The 19,139-nt window shown below is 42.4% G+C and overlaps 1 protein-coding gene across 1 annotated transcript in view; it reads right to left on the reverse strand.

Annotated features, from left to right (window-relative positions):
* Nucleotides 1-298: 298 nt before the first annotated feature.
* ITPRID1 (ITPR interacting domain containing 1) overlaps nt 299-19,139 on the reverse strand; it is a 38,944-nt gene continuing 20,103 nt past the window's right edge. Inside the window, exons 6-11 of the mRNA XM_075495436.1 lie at nt 13,128-13,213; nt 11,246-12,754; nt 7,512-7,639; nt 6,540-6,651; nt 5,506-5,859; nt 299-436 (exon numbers count right to left, since the gene is read on the reverse strand). Coding sequence (XP_075351551.1) covers nt 299-436; nt 5,506-5,859; nt 6,540-6,651; nt 7,512-7,639; nt 11,246-12,754; nt 13,128-13,213 — 2,327 coding nt within the window. The remainder of the gene's footprint in view (nt 437-5,505; nt 5,860-6,539; nt 6,652-7,511; nt 7,640-11,245; nt 12,755-13,127; nt 13,214-19,139) is intronic.

Here is a 19,139-nt window from a genome sequence, read left to right on the forward strand (position 1 = left end):
GCTTTTGTATTGTAATGGCGGGGTGTGTGTGTGTGTGTGTGTGTGTGTGTGTGTGTGTGTGTGTGTAAATACCAGGAAAAGGCTGCCTGTGTTCTGCATTATTTGTCAGGGTAATAAATGTTTCCCATATTAAGGCTGAATAGCCTCAGTGGGACACACCTGTGTCCCTCTTACTAGCTGTGATCTGTGCTAATTGAGTGAGTGATGCGCCAATTGAAAGACAATGGAAAAGAATGAAATGAAGATGGATGGATTCAAATGCACCTCTCCAGCGAGGTGAGGTGAGAACAACGTTGTTTCACATTCCTTTAATTCCTGGAAGTCTCAGATGTTCTGATTCTGAATTTTCCCGTTTGTTAGCAAAACTGCCTTTTTGTTCATGCTTCAGCCTCTTTCGCCCATATCCATTTCTACGGGGAAGATCAAAACCTTGTTTCTGGAGCAGAGGGAGTTAAAACAGTCAACAGCCTTATAAAGTGACACTGCAGCTGTTTCTTAAGTAGCAATGGATCTTAATGAAAGGCTGCTCATAAAATTATTATCGCAGCAGCAAGTAGAGGTCCCAACTGATATTAGGCCCCTATTGTGCCAGGCACCGTATGAACACATTAGGAGAGAATAACATCTCTGCGAGGAATTTAAAACCTCATTAGATAAGACGGAAAGAAGCTGTGCCAGGAATAAGGGTCCCCACGGGGTAAAGAAAAGGCCCTGGTCACAGGGAAAACACATGGTAGAGCCTGGAATAAGATGCCGGGTTCTTGCCACCCGGGCTCGCTGGTAGCCCTAGAGGAAAAGTCGTTCATAGCTAGCAGCTCAGGGCCAGTTTATTCCTATTGCTTGAGGCCAAGATTTGAGACTCTCTGTTATTTTTTTTTTTTTTTTCAAACACAAATTCCAGTCGTGCACAGGGAAAGCCCTGGGCCTGACCTGGGGCACCTCATCACCACGCACTGGGAGGCAACACGGAGGCAACATGCCCAGATTGCGTAGAGCTGGGCTGTGCGCGCAGCAGGAGGTCAGCACCCCGCTTAAGGCGGCCGTGCCCATGTTATTTGGCTGTCACGCCCCCTCTCCTGAGCCCTGCCTTCTAAGCCAGTGTCAAATCTTCTTTGGACTTGAAGTTGGAAGGGGCTGAACTCCCAAGATAGTACTTTTCTTGGAGTCTGTTGGCAGCATTGACAATTAGGCAACTGATGCATTAACATGCCAGAGAGGCTCTGATGTTTATTCATGTGCTGCTCTCGAGGGTTTATTGAATTGATGTCTGGTAAAGCAACTAATGGGAGCCCTTGGCAGGGTACCTTAGATGGATTTCCTTATTATCTCTCTAGATTTTATACTCTCTAGCAAAATCAATATTCAAGCTGGTGCACAATGCAGCCTCTTTTAGCTTCAGGGTTTAAAGATTTATGGGGCATCAGGGAAAACCAATGAAGGCAGAAGACAATGACAAAAGAAGTAAAATCCAAGTGACACAAATTGCTACTGAACTAGGGTGGGCAAAAGCAGGCTTTAATTTTTGAATTTTCTATCTTTGTTAGGGAACCATTTTTAAATTGACTTCCCCTGCTGTCCCCCTCCTTTCCTCCCTCCTGCGTTGGTAAGGCTGCATGTTGCCCTTCTACTCCAGAAATTGTGACCGGGGCAAAAGAAGTGCTGAGCCTTTAACAGGGACTTACAAGGATTTCAGGTGGCGGTTTTAGGTTTCTGCAGGCAAGAGATGCCAAAAGAGCACTGGAGAGCAGGGAGAAGAACCACTGCTGTAACATACCTGCACCCTGTGCATCTTACCCTTTTCCATAGCAGGTCTGAGCTATATCGCATGGACCTTTGTGGGGCCTCAACAGTCCTGTGAAACAGAGCCAATGGTTCTACCTGTTTCAGTTTTGGAGAGGTGGAATACGGAGGAAAACAGTCTTTAGCTTCTTTAGCTCAAATACTTCAGTTTCTCCACCTACTCTTTTTCCTTTTTTTTTCCTTTTCCTTTTTTTTTTTTGTCAGAAGTCCTGCAGTGTCACAGGGTCAGTTTTCTTCAGATTTCAAACTTGCAAACCGCTTAGGGCTAATGCTTTTCACAAGTAATGTAGCCCTCTCCCCCCACCAAGATATGACCCGCTGCCTTGTGCGCCTGCAAGCTAATTTGTATGGTTGTAGCTAGCTAGAGCAATTATGATACTCAATCAGATATGTTATTATTTCATTAATTCTCTGGAGTTATCATTAAGTTTCTCACCATATTTGCTTATGACTGCCCTAAAGGGAAATAAATGATAGAGTTTAAAAGGTTGGTAACACTGTGAGGTTAAGTGGGTGCACAGCTGGCTCCCACGCTCACCCTGGACTTTCCTGAGCACAAAATTACTGCATGTTTTCTCTCCCATCTTCAACAGCAGCATTATAAGGCATAGTCCAGCCATCCTTGTAACATGCTTGGAGGAATTATGAAGTGAAATGCCACTTGTGCTCTAGGATAAGTCAGAAGATTTTTCCTTTTCCCATTGTTTAGTATGTATTTTATTGCTACAAGGTTACAGCTTAACTGTTAGAACAACATCAAGGGCTTCAAAGGTTACCTAGCTATAAAGGCAAACAAGTTCAAGGTAACAGTATTTGTGGGTGTCTAAGTGGGGGAACACTAGCTTGTCCATAGCTTGCATGAGATTATTCTATAATTAAATTGAAATGAGGAATGGGATTGCACATACCAATCATCTAGAGACTACTCAAACAGGAAAGTTTTGTTAGTAGTAGTCAGATTCAGTCCTGGTTGAGAATACAAATGGTAGAAATCAAATAGTGCCAGACGTCCCGCATGATCTTTCTAATCAAGAAGAGCTGCCACCTGCCAATACCATCTTCTGTAGACATGGACATAAGACAGGCAGACAGTGGTTGCAGCATCACAGACCTACAGAGCTTTTATGCATCATGCTGCAGTGACACTTGCAAAAACCATCTTGCTTCATGGGAGGAATCACAGCCCTGGTACAGCTGAGGTAAGGAAGCTTCTTAGCCATCCTCTCTTTCAGGAGACCTTCAGCACTGGCATCATTGTACATCCTTCACCATGCTCTTTATTTGCCTTCCTCCACACACTGAGGTACAACATCTGCAAGTGCAGTTCCTAAGCCAGTGGAGAGAGAAAATACTAAGCCAAATTTATTGCTTGTTCCACCAAAACTTAGGTGAAGGATGCTTTAGTCCTGTTTGCATGCTGCCTGAAGATACTGTAACAATCACAAATCTTGACGTATAAACTCTTAAACACTTGATAGTGTGGAAGTGGTGTACAAATCCCATGCGGGGTCTCAAGAAAGGGGCAAATTTCAACCAGTAAAATTAATGGCCCGGCAAACTGTGGAGGATCTTGTCAGTTCGTATGTTATGTACTTCTCTCCCTCAACCATTTTATTACCCTGAACATCTGTGGAAACGTGGAGGTGCAGGGAACCTTGAGGCTGCTCAGCATGTTTGACTCCATTTTCTCCTTAAACATGTGCAAATGCTACTTCTATTTGCACCTTCGCAGAGCTGTGATTTGCGACACCAAAGCCTAAATGACACCTAAATTTCCTCTGGAGCATTAAACAAACAAGCCAGTAGGACATCTCATAGTCTGGGAAGTGCTAAATTGAAAGCAGTAGTACAAACTGCACTGCTTTGAAAATGAACCAGTTGAATTTCTTTGCTGTGATCCAAAGCCAAGAGGTCTTTTCTCATGGCTTTTTCTGCATGAATCCAGGCTCTGCGAACTCCCCAGAAAACTGAACCAGGATTCTGATTCAAGGTTTATAATGTAGAAAATCTTGTGTTTCTAATATCGTTTTGTTTTTGACTGGATTTATGTGAAGAAAATATGAAAGGAAGAGGACAGCCAGGAGGCTATCCACAGTAATAGTTTGACAGAGCCGGTATTTAACATTTTATACACTGTCAGTAAACTTCTGGTTTGATACTGACAGTAGATACAAGCCTCATAAAATTAGTCAGAGGCAAGTTAAAAGCTAGAAAGTGGCTAGGACTATACAAGGTAGTTTGGGCTTGAGGATTAATATTGGTTGGTTGAAGGACTGTGTTAAAATAACTGGGTATAAGGAGAATACCTTCTAGTGGTATCTCCTGGGCTGTCTGCAAGTTCTTCAGTTTCTTCTCAAAAATAAGCCCACTCCTCTTCCTTTCAAATGACTTTGCAAAGAACAGCCCTGTCCCATGTGGTTGCCAATAGGAGCGTAGTAAGTTTTGCAATCACAGAATAACAAAATACATAGTGCCTCTCTTTGAAACATCCTTTAAAAATGCCTGCTTTTCTGGCCAGTCATCTCATTGCAAATGAAACTGCTGTGATCAGAACCTTCTATAATGCAATGTTGTGTTCATTTGTTTCTGTGATATACCATGCGTTTCAGGAAAAAGGCCACAATTATTAAAACGAAAATCCATCAGTCTGTCCTCCGTCAGTCTTTTCCTTCTGGCGAATCATTACCTAAAGAATTTTGGAAAGATTTCTTCAACTGGAAAAAAAGGGAAAAAAGTGTTATTTTCTTTGTATGAGAATGACCAAGACTAGTCTTAAAAGGAAATGGGTACAAAAGATGACAAAACATGATCTCAAATATTTCAGTTCCTTGTTCCTCACTGCCTATGGTTCTCATTCTTTGAACTGTGCGCTAAAGAATGTGATTCTGCTTGATAATGTCAACATAAATCAAGAAAGTGGTATAAGACTACAATAAAGAGCATTCCCTCCGATGGTGTTTACATGAAGTTTATGCAGAATTTAACCCTAATTGTTCATTTGGTTTACGGTTGGACTTGATCATCTTAAAGGTCTTTTCCAACCTACACAATTCTGTGATTCTGTAATTCTGTGATTTAAGAGAATGAACAATCCTTTAAAAATTGGGACACATGCTTAGGTGGAAGAGACCATTAAATGATAAGGCAGCTATCTAAGAGATTTTCTAGGCATATTTCGTACTCAGAAAGGCAGGCAAAAAAATTTTTATGGTTACATTGTGAGATCAGTCAGAAACGCTGACTTTTAATTTCTTCAGAAAAACAACAAACCTTGCAGTTCACTGCCTTGACTGCCCTTGTAAAACTGGATAATTGTCTCTGCAAATTGAAGCCATAAATTACTAATTTCACATGGTGGGAGAGGGTTGAATATACTAATTAGTCAAGCAGTTGCATTCAAAGTTCAAGCAAGCCAGGCATATACCTTTCATGTATTTATATGTTCTTCTCTCTGGAGCATCTAAGATCATTGCCACAGCTTACCGAGAAATATCAAGGCGGGTCCAGTCCCAGCTCTACCTGTGTTGCCTATGCAGACTGAAAGTGCCCTGAAACACGGCTCCATCCCTTCGGATGAACGCATGGCTTAGTGGGAAAGGGTCCTGACCTAGGCTGTGCCAGTGAGACACAATAGTAAAACCGCATTGCAGGTCAGCGATCCCTTCCACTTAAAGCCTTGAGAATGAGACTGAAACATCTCCTTACATTGTGTAAAAATGCCTTAAAGTCCATTTTTGCTTGGGGGGGTCCTTTTATTTCCTTTTTACTGGTGGAGAGCTCCAGCTGGTCAGACTCGGCTGAATTCGTCTCAGTTGTTGTCCTGGTAGGAAACTGCGTTGGAGGTGTCCCCAGCTGCAGGGCAGAGAGTGAGCCTGTTGCTGTGGTGTTTTTGCTAGGAGCTCTTTGGAGCATCATTTCTGAGCACCCACTTTGAGGATGCGCGGTGTCAGCAGCATCTGGAAATGCTTGTTTATTCTGGGCTTTTCTTTCTCCCTTCCAATCAGAGAGTCCGAGCTCAGAAAACAGATGGGATTGTTCTACTAGTAATTGGTCCAGCTGCTGCAGAGAAAATAGAAGGAAAAGCATATTGCAGTAATAAAAATATAATAAAAGGAATCAAGCAGGATACACAAGAGTATATGAAGCATGCCTACTTCTTCTGCTTGGTCTGAAGAAGACATGCAATATCTGGCAAAGGAGAAGTTGCCATAAAAAGGAGGAGAAAGGCCTAAAGGGCATTTTATTCCGACAGATAGATCTAATTGCCTAATGCAAAAAATCTCCAAATGGACTTCAATATGTGATCATTGCAGTCTTGACCCTCTAACCCAAGTTTGTCAGAGAGGAATCAAGGACAAGTAACTGATCCCCTGATCATGTTTTCTTTACCTTTCCTTATCAAATGGAGAGCTATTCCAGAAAAGAACCAGACCAGTAACCATTTATCAGTAATTCTGTAGGCTGCCTATCACTTTATTCTGGAAATCATGGGACCTTTATAGAGCAGAGGAGAGTACAGTCACTTCTATAAGTATCAGCACTTTTCCTGGGCGATTGAGCTCAAGCAGCATAGTCAAAGAGAAAGAGAGCCAAAGACGTAAACTCTAAGTCTGTTATCGGAAACCCTATTCTTGGCACTGAAAGGTTTATTCAGATGTACCTCAGAATTATCACTTTGAATAGCAGGACAGGCTTAAACTCTCCCCACATGACCCAGAGCAGTGGCTTGTGCAACGTACCATAAGGATCCCCTCCCTGACCTGGCAAGCTTGATCATTCAGCCGAAATTCCAGCTCTGCAACCTCCCGACGAACGGCTCGCCGTAAGAGTTGCAGGTGTCTGCCTTCCTCCCTGTAGGGACAGCAGTGAAAGCACACTCGAGTGAGCAGTGAACACCCTCCTCTTCCTCAGCATCAGCATAACGCCTGTATCTCCCTCTGTTGCTGTCTTGTTTTTACCCATGATCGCAGGATACCTTACAAAATAGTAAGTAACAGCCCTTGTCTGCTTGACTCTCATTTCTTTGATTATCCCAGTTGCAAGATTAAACACATTGTAGTTGCAGAGCCAGCTTGAGTCTGGGCAGGTTTATCACTTCTGATTTATTGCCAGCACAAAGCCTTACTTTCAGGCAGCTGCATAAATGCCTTACTTTCAGGCAGCTCAAGACTGGAAGTCCCTAGTAACTTTTTGTGAACCTGAGGCTTCTCGGTAAGCCCTGTGAACTGGGGGTGAGTCCATGAAGAGCTAGTTCAATTTTTCCTGTATCATCACCCCATTGATCATGAGTGCTAAGTACATGGCCTAAAGGGACTGATTTGCCAGAGATTGCTCCCACCTCCTTCCCTGAACACAGCATTGACCTGGGACACTGAGCTCCAGCTGACTGAGATCTGTTCCTGTGTTCCTATTACTATTAAAATACAGTAGTCGCACACTAAAAATCTAGCCTGTGTCTATGGAGCAATCTTCCTCTTCAAAACGCTCATGTTTAAGAGCCTTGAACAGTGTGGAGAGAAGCTGGACTTTCCTCTGAGCAAAAATCACATCACAATATATTTCTCCTCCACTTGCGGGATGACGACAAGCTGCACCTCACTGACCAGAAGTGCTGTGGTAACACAAGTGACCAGACGGGTTGCACAACGTGCCCATGGGCTGTTGTTGATGCTAGCTTTAGATTTAGATAATGTGTGTTGGGCTGCCATTACCTTCCTTCACCTGGCATTGTGCTGGAAAACAGCACCTGCTGTTCGGTCAGGTGCTGTTCAATCTCATCCAGCTTCTCCTGGAAGTGCTGGCAGGAGCTCTTCATCGCTTCTATTTCATGGAGGGTACGCTACACAGAAAAGCAAGAAGACACCCCACTTTACTACTTTTCTTTGAGTACTTCCATGTGAAGTGCGTTTGAAGCTGAAAGCCTGAACGGCATGGGTCCTCCTCTTACCCACACAACAGGGACTCTGTGAGCAGCTGCTGTGAAACTCCAGATGGCAGTTCAAGTGAGTTTGCTCTGGGCGCATCACTCGCATCCCAGTCACCACCTTTTCTCCTAAAGCACGTAGGACTACGTGCTGGCACTACTCGAGCCAGTGAGAATTTCATTTTTGTCACTGAAGAGGAAAAGGACTTTGATCAAAGACCTGACACAATGTGCCAAATTCTGATGTTATTGCGCTGTTGTCAGACATTATATTTGAGCAGGATGAGTTGCTATGGGTTAATGATAGGTTAAATTACTGTCCACTGGAAGTTAGAAACTGTTTTGAAAAGGAGAAAGAGGGAGAGAGGGAAGTTATATAAGAACTATGAGAAGAAAAAGTGTCTTTCCTGATCGTTTCTGCTAAGTGTTACACTGATAATTTCTCATCTATTGCCAATTAGAAACCTAGAATTTGATTTATCTAACCAAATGCAGACATTTACTGCAACAGATGTACATGCAATTACTGCAGAGCAAATGTTCTGATCCAAAAGTAGACATCTGTAATAGGTCAGAGGATCTATGCCATAACTGTGAACATTACTCTTCACTGAGAGAAGGTGTCTATGACTGATCATCTGCATCTACCCTGATGTAGCCACCTACAACAGGAATGTTTCAAGGCAGGGGAGATGAATGAGCAGGAACAGTATGTCAAAAATGGTAAGAAGATTTGTGAGTTAGTACTTTGTAGCACAGAACAAATACAATGGCGGCCCACTAGTGACATTGAAATGTCTAAGTTTCTAGCCACATTAAAGACTTTTCCTTGACTTTTCACACCTTGTTCAGGGCGGTAATGCAGACAGCATCATGCAAATGATTTTGGAGACAATACCATCTGCCTTCTGAAAACATGCTCCCCTTTTACACTGAAACTGCTCTAAGTGCAAGAAGGTGTTTGGCATGTTCCCATCTTGGCACATTTTGGCCTCTTGTAAGCCATGGGAAGACAGTGTAGAAACCTGCACTCCACTGCTGACCACTGCAACTGACAGGGAACAAGAGGCATGTTTGCAAAGCATAGAAATGGCCGATCTCTTTGGATTCCTGCAATCACGTCCTTTGACGATGTCTTCATGTTTGTGTGCTTAAATGTGTCCCTCAGTCCCAGCAAGGCCTGAAACACGAGGAAGCCCTCCCTGCTGGGTGACCAGCCTCAGCTAGGGGGCAAAAGATGCTCCCCAGGCATTTGAGAAACCTCGTTCTCAATCTCCATTTCAATGCAACTACTGTGTCAGGCACACTCCTGATGTGCATGACCCAGGGAGAAACCGTCCCATAGCAGTAAATTAAAAAATCTAGCCCCAACAGCCATGAAATTGCACCAGAAAGGGCTAATTAGAGACTAATAGTGGTTTGATAGGGACACTCCTGTGACTGCAGCAGAGGTGAGCTCTCCTAGGTGTCCATGTGGAGCTCAGCTGGTGCTCTTAATGCTGTGGGTCTGGGCAGTCAGATGTGTTATGAGCACCTTGAGATTAAGTGTTGGCTGATTGCTCATTTGCCCCTCACCCCAAACTTTAATCTTGATCCTCAGACAGTTTTCTTGTTCCTAGATGGGAGTGTGTGGGGTCCAAGTGAGCAGTGCCCACACAGTAATCATGGTTTCTTCTACCCACTGCCAAATCAGAGCAGAGCGAGGACTTCTAGCCATCAAAAAAGCATGCCCAAATGAAGAGCTCCTGTCATTCAGGTCACTAGGGAAAAAGTCAATGGGCCACAGAAAAATTTCTAGTTTGTTCCTTAAGGCTAACAAAAATCTAGAAAGCACCATGCAAAAGATACAAGAGGCACAGTGTCGGTAGGTTTGGTAAAAAGTTGTGTCAGCCCTTATAGATGAGGTATGGGCAGCTCCCCTGGCACTGACTCTTTGAGCATATCGCAGAGCACAAGTTCACATAGATTTATTCAGAGTTCACACAGATTTATTCAGAGTTCAGGCTCAGCAAGGATGGAGGGGGGACTAATTGTTCCAGGACTACCTTCATGCAAGACCTTGTTTAAGTTAAGGTGCGTGCAAACAGGGTAAATTTACTGTCTAACAGTTGCTCTGTGGTGGTTGCATTCCCCATGCATGCCGTAGGTAAATGGGACGTAACCTGAATGCGCTTCTCTCACTAAAAGATGTAGAAACTACCTTACCTTTAATGCAAAGTACAAAGTAGGCATAGGTGTAATCTCTGCAGAGCAGCTAATATTTAGTAAACTTACTCGCTTATGGCACAGTGACTTGAGTGTGGAACCATATCCCCAAGAACAGATTTTGGATAACAGTACGGTGCAAAGTCTGTTCCTCCCACATTCCCTGTCCACAGACTGGGGAAGACAAATCACTATTAGCCCCTATTAGAAGAGTGATAAAATAATAGTCAATCAACGAGAAAAGGCTTCCCAGTCCAGCGTAAGGTACTGATTCACTGCCATCTTGTGGCCACAGCAAGATAGCTGACAAAGACTTATTTTCCAATATACTGTTCAAAGACAAGACATTGCAGATTTATATATTGAGTGCTGTGGCAGCATAAAACTCACCAGTTTCACTTTCTGGAACTTTTATCTAATAATTTTCTTCCCCAATTTGTACAACAGTTCAAGTTTCATTTCATTATGAAGAGCAAAGAGACGAGGAAAAATGGAAACACCTGCAAACCAGCAGGAGGTATGTTGCTCCTTCCACGTTTTTCTCAGAACGCAAAAGCCACTCCTGACTCCCTTCATTGCTTTCTTCCCCAACACAGCCTGAGTCTTTCACAACTTTTGGGAACTCTCAGCAATTCTGAACAAAGAAATAAAAATCTGGTGACATTTTAGTATTGGTGGTTTTTTATTACAAATATTCATCTTAGTGGGACTTCAGATTTAATGCAAGCTTCTTATTCTATTATGGTAAAATGGCTTGAGGATCTGAGAAGTCACAATTCACTTTGATTTAGAGCAGTTTGGCTTATGGTATGTATCTGGGTGTTCACAGTTAGTCTTTAAAAAACACTAAGTAATATAAACTAAATGAGTTCTCATTAAAAAGGATTACACTAAACCATATAACCTTCCATTTTCTGCAGTCCAGTAAGTTACTCAGTTACTGTAACTCAGCTGATTTACAGGAACTCACTGAAACTCATTCTCATCTCTCAGCTCTTCATTTGACCTGTAAACTTTATCATTCAGTTCACAGTAACCATTTTGACTGAACTGATGTACATAACATCAGTTATGTACAACCAGACTGAACTGATGTACATAAGTTACTAAAAGAAGCAGCCCAACAAAACTGAAGGTACACAGATCTGTTCGCCATTTTTGTCCAGACGGGAATGCTTCTTTCCCCATCCATTTTCTCAGTTACATTCCCAAGATACATCTCACTAAAGAAGCAAGCATGGCAGGAGAGAAAAGGAAAAGGCAGCTTGTGCATTTAGCTCGTGTCAGCTGTCCATCTATACAAAGAAACCTACTCACCGGAGCAAGATTATGCATTGCAGTGTCCTGTAGGAGCGTCAGCGTTTTCAAGAGCTGCAGCTCGGTGGAGGCACGGTTCGAGCAGCAGCCCACAGGGCGATGAGGAGAGGCACCCACAGGGAAGGTCCACGGGCAGCAGCCATGGCAGCAGCAGCAGTGGCAGCAGCAACTGCCCTGTGCACCCCCAGCACCAGAGGCTTCACCCCAGTAGTGTGACCTGTATTTGCCACAAAGCACAGTGTCAAGAGAGGCTGATTTTGTCAGGTGACTATGGGGTGGATGGAGCAGTGGTGGCCCCCTGGGTTTCCTGGCGTGGATGTCAGTTTGGCTGGAGGCTTCCATGGTCTGCTTCACACCATCCTTTGAAGTCCCTGGGACTGACCAAATGAGAGGACCACTCTCGGAGTGGTGCACTAACGTGTCAGAGAAGTCCACAAGATCTTCCCTAGCAAGGCTCTCACTGACAGGAGCATGTTGCCCTGTGCACTTCACCTTTGAAGTAAACTCCAGCCCTGAAGGCATCTGAACAGTAACAGATTTCAGAGGAGCAGAAGCCATTTCACCATTTTGGACAGTGTCTCCCTGTTCTGATTTGTTGTCACCTAACATCTCCCCTATGCTACCAGTCTCTTGACCTTCAGATGAACTTAATCCAGGCCCTTCCACTAGGCAGGAGGGATGCCTCTGAGATACCTGCAGAGAACATCTTGAAGCAGCACTGCTCCCACTTTGCACTGCTGAGCCCTGCTGTGGAGTTTCTGTAAGCCCCTTTTTGCGGAAGCATCTTGTGTTTTTTGAATCACCCTCCATTTTGCAGAACTTCTGCCCATTTGTCACCTCATTCACTGAAAGCAGGGTACCATCTTTGCTGACCACTTCCACTCCCCACCACGGTCCTTTAACATGTCCTGTACAACCTTGATGGGCACTTTCATGACATGGAACTCCAACGTCCTTTTCAGTCAGGCACCTCTCACTTTCATCTTCACCTCTGATTTTGCTCTCACTGATGCCTGCAGGGTTTATATCACTCGGTTCAATGAAGGTTACATTCACCTTTTTGTGTTCTGTACTAAAATATAAATGATGATCAAATTTTGAGGAGCTAGGATCTCCTTCATCCTGAGTATCACCCTGAAAACAAGGACTATGCTCTTTTATGCACTCCTCTTTTTCCAGTTGCTTTCTTCCAGTTTTATCTTCTTTCTTGTCCATGTCACATAACATTTCTTGTACAAAAGTCTGCGGCTGAGCATTATAGGCCTGATACTTGCCATTTTCTGCAGTCAGCAGCAGATGAGTCTCTTCTCCCTGGTCACTGCATGCTTTTGTTGATGTAGGTACTGTCAAAATGCTTTCACAAGCTGTGATGAAGACCTTAGCAACACAATCATCTGGCTTTTTTTGAAAATCTTGATTTAACATAGGAAAAATTGTCCTATGTGACAGAGCTGTTTCTTGATTGTGGATATCAGAAATAAAATTAATCTTTCCTGACAAAGATGGATTCTGAAGAGGGAAAAAAAAAAAAGAGGAATTGTTCTTACATTTGTTCTAGCACACTGGTTTGCCCACCACTGTTTTGCCCTGGGCACCTTTGCCCAGGACATCTTTAAATACATCTTTAAATACCCAATGAACCAAAGAATCAAAGATTCTTGTAATATTTCTTCTCTAATGCCTGTAACCTTGCACAAATCTTGCATTAGTGTGGTGGAAGAGTTGCACAAAGTTCTGAGAAAGCTTCTCACCTTCTGAGGTTTTCTAGGAGGATGAATTTGTTTTCATGAAGCTTTCACAACTCCATGACTTTTTTTATGTTACTTGTGCTAGGGTTACAGAGTTTTTATAGACCTACCAACAACTATTGCTTGTTTCTTACTTGTAAAACTACAGGTTCTGGCAGCTCCTCCATGAACCCACTGCTGTCTGACTGGCAGCTGCTTGTTCTTGTCACCATCACCTCTGCTGGGGAAAACAAAGGGATAAGAAAAATTAGAAGGAAAGACAGAAAGTAGTAACCAGCCAAAATTAACAGAGTTAAGCAAGGGCACTTTAAGTGTACATTTCTAGAAATATTCTTGATCCTGGCCAGAAACCTGCAATATTGCTATAACCAGAAAAAAATAACAAAATGTGCTCAGGAGAGCTACTGCTGATGTTACTAAGTGTTGACTTATTCACCAGTGTAATCATCAACTGCAGATTTCAGATTTTGATATATTCACACAACATAAGCAATGTAAATAACCTATAAAGCAGCCAACCACTTGTTTTCCTTTGCCAAAGATGTTGACTTTTGACTGTTAGAACTAGCTCAGACCAAGTCTCATTCACACCTATGCAGTTTTGATGGCTTCAACCAAGTGACTCCTGCAGGGAAAGGGAGTTGCCCCAGCCTCTCCCTGGACCAGTTTGTCTCTACTTTGAGGCACCGTGTATCATCTTTGTTGTTTTTTGGTCTAAGGACAGGAAATCACAGTAACAGGCAGAGATGATGTAGAGTTGCATGGCAAGACATAAAGGCAAGAAGAAGATATTCTAGATTTATTCCAGGGAAGGTTTCTAATCTAGCAGCCTCATCATCTGGCTAAATCAATTCTTACCCCAACTTTTACAATTAAATAAAATATACATCATTAACTAGGTGATATCATGAATAAAAGCCAACCCTCTTTAAAAGTACAAAAGCTTGAAAGTAGACCCTCAATTATCCTGTACAACCCGATACCTCTCAGCCCTTGGATAACTTGCACTTTCAGGTAACCTTCATTCTCAGATAATGCCCTCATTCTCAGATAGCTGGCACAAAATCAGAGGTAGAGTTGGGGGAGCAGGCTGAGGGAGTCTGCTGGGGAAGGGAAGGGATGGAGACTGAGACACTCTGGATACACTTCCTCTCTTGTTCCTTGCATACATAACCACTGCTGAATCCTAAGGCTTTTCATCTTCTGGTTATAGCCATGAAAATATGACAATTCACCTAGTAGTTCTGAGACCTGAGTTATTAATTCTCATTTGTGTGAGCTGGAAAATGCAAAAAAAAAAAAAAAGTCTACAAATTACGTTTTCACACATTAACAGACTATGGGCTTTATTGAATGCATCTTGGGCATCAATCAATGAAAATCACACAACCTATTTGTAGGCAGCAACTGTAAAATCAAAACCAGATATCATTTTATGGTTTTTAAATTAATTACTTGCATTGTCAGTCCTGGTATCATCATCAGCACATCAGTCAGTCAGTCACTTTCCTATTTCAGATGAGAAATATGTGGTTCCCATCTCACACATTACAAAATCTGCAGTGATGTTGCTGAAAATTGCCTGTTTTGTGGGTGGTCTCAAAACTCATCCTTGCAGTTTCCCACAAACGACATCATGGTTCAGCTTCTCCCCCAGGGAGACTGCTCTACAGATTCTCTAAACTTTTTTTAAAGCTGTTTCAATTACCCTTTGCATCTTTGCCAGCTGTTGCTTCCAGTGTGTGAGTCTGGCCTGTAGTTTTCCATACATAAAAATGAAGAAAGAAAGGCTTAGGAAAAATTTTGAAAAGCTGAAATGTTTCAGCTGCTGTAGTTCCAACCAATTTGAGACTCAAATTATTTGAGTCTCAAATACTCAATTGTATCCTACAATCATAACAACTGACCTTCAGGCTTTAAAGTTTGCAGAGTTAGAAGACCACATTATCTGCTTACCTAGTGTTTTAAGGTGCCTGTTTTTCTCCTTAGACATGCAGGGTACCAAAGTAGCTGCCATGCTACTAGAAATTACGTGTAGGGAAAACCCCTGTAACTTTTAATGGAAGAGTAAGTGCGATTAGAATTCATCTTCTGACCTGGTCAAAACCAGGTGGCTGTAGCCAGGTTTGACCCATTTATTGCGATAAATGCAATGCATCTGTTCCAACAACAGTCAAGTGTGTTTGTGTATTGCAACCACGCAGCCTTCCCACCCACATTTATATTAATGGACTAGCTGGGTAACTACCCAAAACACATGACAATGGACTTCGGGCTGATCTTTAGGCACAAGGTGAGATATTAAAGACTGGATGAAATGTCTGCAAACCAAGTTAAAATCACTAGAGTTAGGCTACAGAAAGAGTTCTATGTGTCTCCCTGGGCTTGCCCTGAAAGGAGGTGGGATGTGTGCTCTGCTGTCATGGCTCTCATTGATTAAACATGCAAGGTGTGTACGTAAAGCAAGGCTCAAACCACTCTGAAAGTCTGTCTGTGTATGTATTTACAATGGTAATACAACAGGACCTAATGACCATTCTGAGCATAAATCCCCTTTCTACAATTCTTATGTTAGCAAAATAGAAACTTATAAAACAGAAGAAAAGTATAGTAGGAGAACCATGTTAAGCACACTTCACCTGTGCTTGTTACCATGATTTCCTGTCCTCAGACCAAGTAATGACCTTCATCTGAGTTAGGCATCTAATTTGCACTTACTAACGCATTAGATGTGTAATGAACTAATACCCCTAGAGTAAAGGCTTAAATTCCCCATACAGCCAGCACAAAGCAATGTTTCTGAGAGTCTGAGCTGCAGTTCTTTTCCAACTACATTCAGACGCCTAATTTAATCATTACATCCCACACTGACTTGCAAGATCCTACCCAGTGTGCCAGGCCCTGACGAAGGTAGGCAGGTGAAGATAAGGAGTTTTTAAAAGATGAGATGTTTTTCTGACTCTGTAACGCTTTATTCAAAGCCAGCCAAAATTCCCTCGATTTCAGTGGAAGTCTGAATTTAAAAAAAGACTTAGTAAAAATGAATATAGGCCTCCAATTCAAGGTGAGGTAAAAAAGCTATGAAGAGATCGTCAAAGTGCTCCCACAAGGACTTCAAGCTGAACAACATGGTCCTGGGAGAAACACAGAGCAGGGCTGCATGGGGAAGGCAGGTCGCATTGCAGGCTGGGGCTGTGCTGAAACTAGATTAAACATGGTAGCCTTTTCAATTTGAGGCAGCTCAGTTTCAATCTGTGCAAATATAGTTTGGTTTGGTGGCTGTATACCAGAGCCAAGTAATGTTTGCATAATGGAGGGCAGTATTTACATACCGGGGAAACTGTTTTGGGTGAGGAGTGGGCCAATCTATCCCTTCATTTCCTCTTAGTGCCCCAAATAGGGATTAAGTGAGACTGCAAATTAGACCATGCTTGATCCTGCCCTGAGAAGGAATAGAGTTTGCCTCTTTGTGAAATTTTCAGTAATGTTAATAGCTTGTCAATGGTAATGGTACAGTTTTTCTTGGTGGCCCTAATACCCAGCAAGAATACCCATAGCCTGAGTTTCTACTAGGAGATTGACTCTTTGCAGGGGTCCAAAGCAGGTCTTTGCTAAGTCCCCTAGGACAAATTCCTCTATTTACCAGGTTTCTGAAAACGTCCAGGCTGGATGCTGGTGGTGGTTTGTCTCAGAATGGGCTAGCATCTAAAGTCCTTTCAGCAGTGGCCAAGGTCGCCTTAGGGACACCACTTCTTCACAGCAACAATTCCTTATGTTTAAATGAACTGAAGTTTTTTAGCAACTGGAAGATTGTCTTTAGGAGGGACACAAGTTGGCCAAAATTTACATAGTTTATTCTGACATTTTTAAAATGCTCTCGCCTTTCTCTTTCAAATGTGCTTTTTTTATTTTCTGAAAGCAACCACATTTTTTAATTTGAAGAAGAAAGGTGCAAAAAAATGGGTTAAATCACCTGAACATTAAGCAAAACATGTTTTCCTTTCTAGTCTACCCAAACTGCATTTTTCCGCAATCATTTGGTTCAGCCACTGAACCAAAATATCCATTATTCATGCAGCTCTACTCAGTTCTCCTAGTGTGTGGAGACACCCAAACCTGTAGAGATTCTGCAAATACATGCAGAGCATCACACCAAGGAAAGATAAAGTATGTTTGGAGAAGAAGTAGAGACGCAGACCAGTATTCAACTATGAACTAAAAATTACAACTCTGGGCCCTGTGAGGAGAATACATCTGGCTATGCTGGAAAGAGGAAACCTGAGAATCGCCCCTGAAGACCTTGGCGAGGAAAACCTTGGCTCTTCGCCTTTCTGTGCTAATTGAACTGGGAGAGTTTAGCTCCTGCATCCCATTTCTGCTCTGCCTGAATTTTAAATAAAAATAGGTTAGAGGAACTTACTAATCAGGTTTCTGCTTCATTTTGTATCATATAAGAAAGTACATGCCTTCTAAATCCCAAAGGTCCCACAGATTTCCAGGCCTTTACTTGATCAATCCAATTTCATTAAGAGACTTTTTTTCTCCCCTTATTTGCATGCAGATACAGTGGCTTCCATTTTCAGGAACCGTCAGTGCAGGAACTTTCTGAAACTATCGGGCTCCTAGGTTCACCATTAATTCCCTAATCAGTAAAAAAATAAATGCTAGTACAGTTCTGCATTCCTCTGAAGACCGCAGCTGGTTTTCTGTGGACTTGGCTGCAAATAACACAACCTCTTTCTAGTTTCCAGCCTGGAGAATACTTGCAAACTGCAAAGATGCCATGAGAGCTACTGCACTGCATGTAAATAACAGCACAGTTTTTGCATGCCTTTTGAATCACATTAACATTGATCAATGTACTTCAATATTTGTTCTTCTACATCATTTGAGTACGTGGGGAAGCATAGGCACAGAAACTTCAAATGCAAGAACATTTGTGCAAATTTGAATTTTAAATTCACAAATTAAAATCTGGACTGCTCATCCTGTCATAGGAAAAAGCAGAATGGCTAGTTGCAACCTAACAACCCTGTCCAAATTTTAGGTATTTTTGTAGCTATTTAAATGTTGTTGGACATTGACATGGATAAATATTTCTAAAACTATCTGCTACATACACAGGACTAAATAACACACAGAAGCCAAAATTTAGTCAGACATTTTGTAAAAGAAAAGAAGCCTGAAGGAATTAGAATAAGACTTTTCCCCTTCACCGTATAAGCAAAGGCATTTTGCAGTCTCTCACACAAAACTCTCAAGGCATTAACTTCACTACAGTTTAAACACTCAGGCTAAATTCAGCAGGGAAACTAGGTTCAGGCTTAAGTCTATGCAGAATATTCCCACACCCAGAGTTAAATGGACAGACAAATATCTCACTGATTGGGCCTTAAGAAGCACATCCATTCAACAATAGTTGAATTCAACAGTAGTCAAATGCAGTCAGAGATAGAGTGAATGAAGGTGATGCCATGTCCACAGAAGTGCCAGAACTGAATAGATATTTTATTACACTCTGGATGTTTTGTGTTTTGCTTCTCAAACACAGGCATCAAATACTCAAAAGCACTCAGTCCACCAAAGCTGCTCAGACTACGGCTCTAGCAGCAGTGTGTGGAAGATGTGAAGGCTCTGATTCTCCAAAACCTTGCAACACCCAAGGCAAAAAAATCACAATTTCTGTCCTACATGACAAAAAAGGACTTTCAAAAATATATTTTCAAGCAGTACTTTCAAAATAGAAATAGGTTAATTTTGAGTAGTTACTGGATCCTTCCCATTTAGGCATTTCACACTACCTGCTCTGCAAATTGGTAAATCCATATGTTGTCCTTAACAGCACTGCCCTGCCTATGGCATCGCACAAAATGATGTTGCAGGACAAGCTGGCTATATGTTAGAGGAATATATCAGCTGCATGGCACAGTTACAGATGGTCCGGTGCTGTGACGGGAGAACTGCTGCAGCTTACTCCCCTCTCCTGCTACTCAGAGAGGATAGGCACCAACAATTTTAAGTATCACACTCTACTATATGGCCATTAAGAGCTAATAAAACTCCCCTGAAAATATGTGTTCTGCATAAGCCGCAAAGAACCCTTTTTTTTAGTGATGTTATCCAGAACAGTGGACTTTCTGAAGCTC

This window comes from Mycteria americana, chromosome 2 (assembly GCF_035582795.1).
Source record: "Mycteria americana isolate JAX WOST 10 ecotype Jacksonville Zoo and Gardens chromosome 2, USCA_MyAme_1.0, whole genome shotgun sequence".
Classification (NCBI taxonomy): domain Eukaryota; kingdom Metazoa; phylum Chordata; class Aves; order Ciconiiformes; family Ciconiidae; genus Mycteria; species Mycteria americana.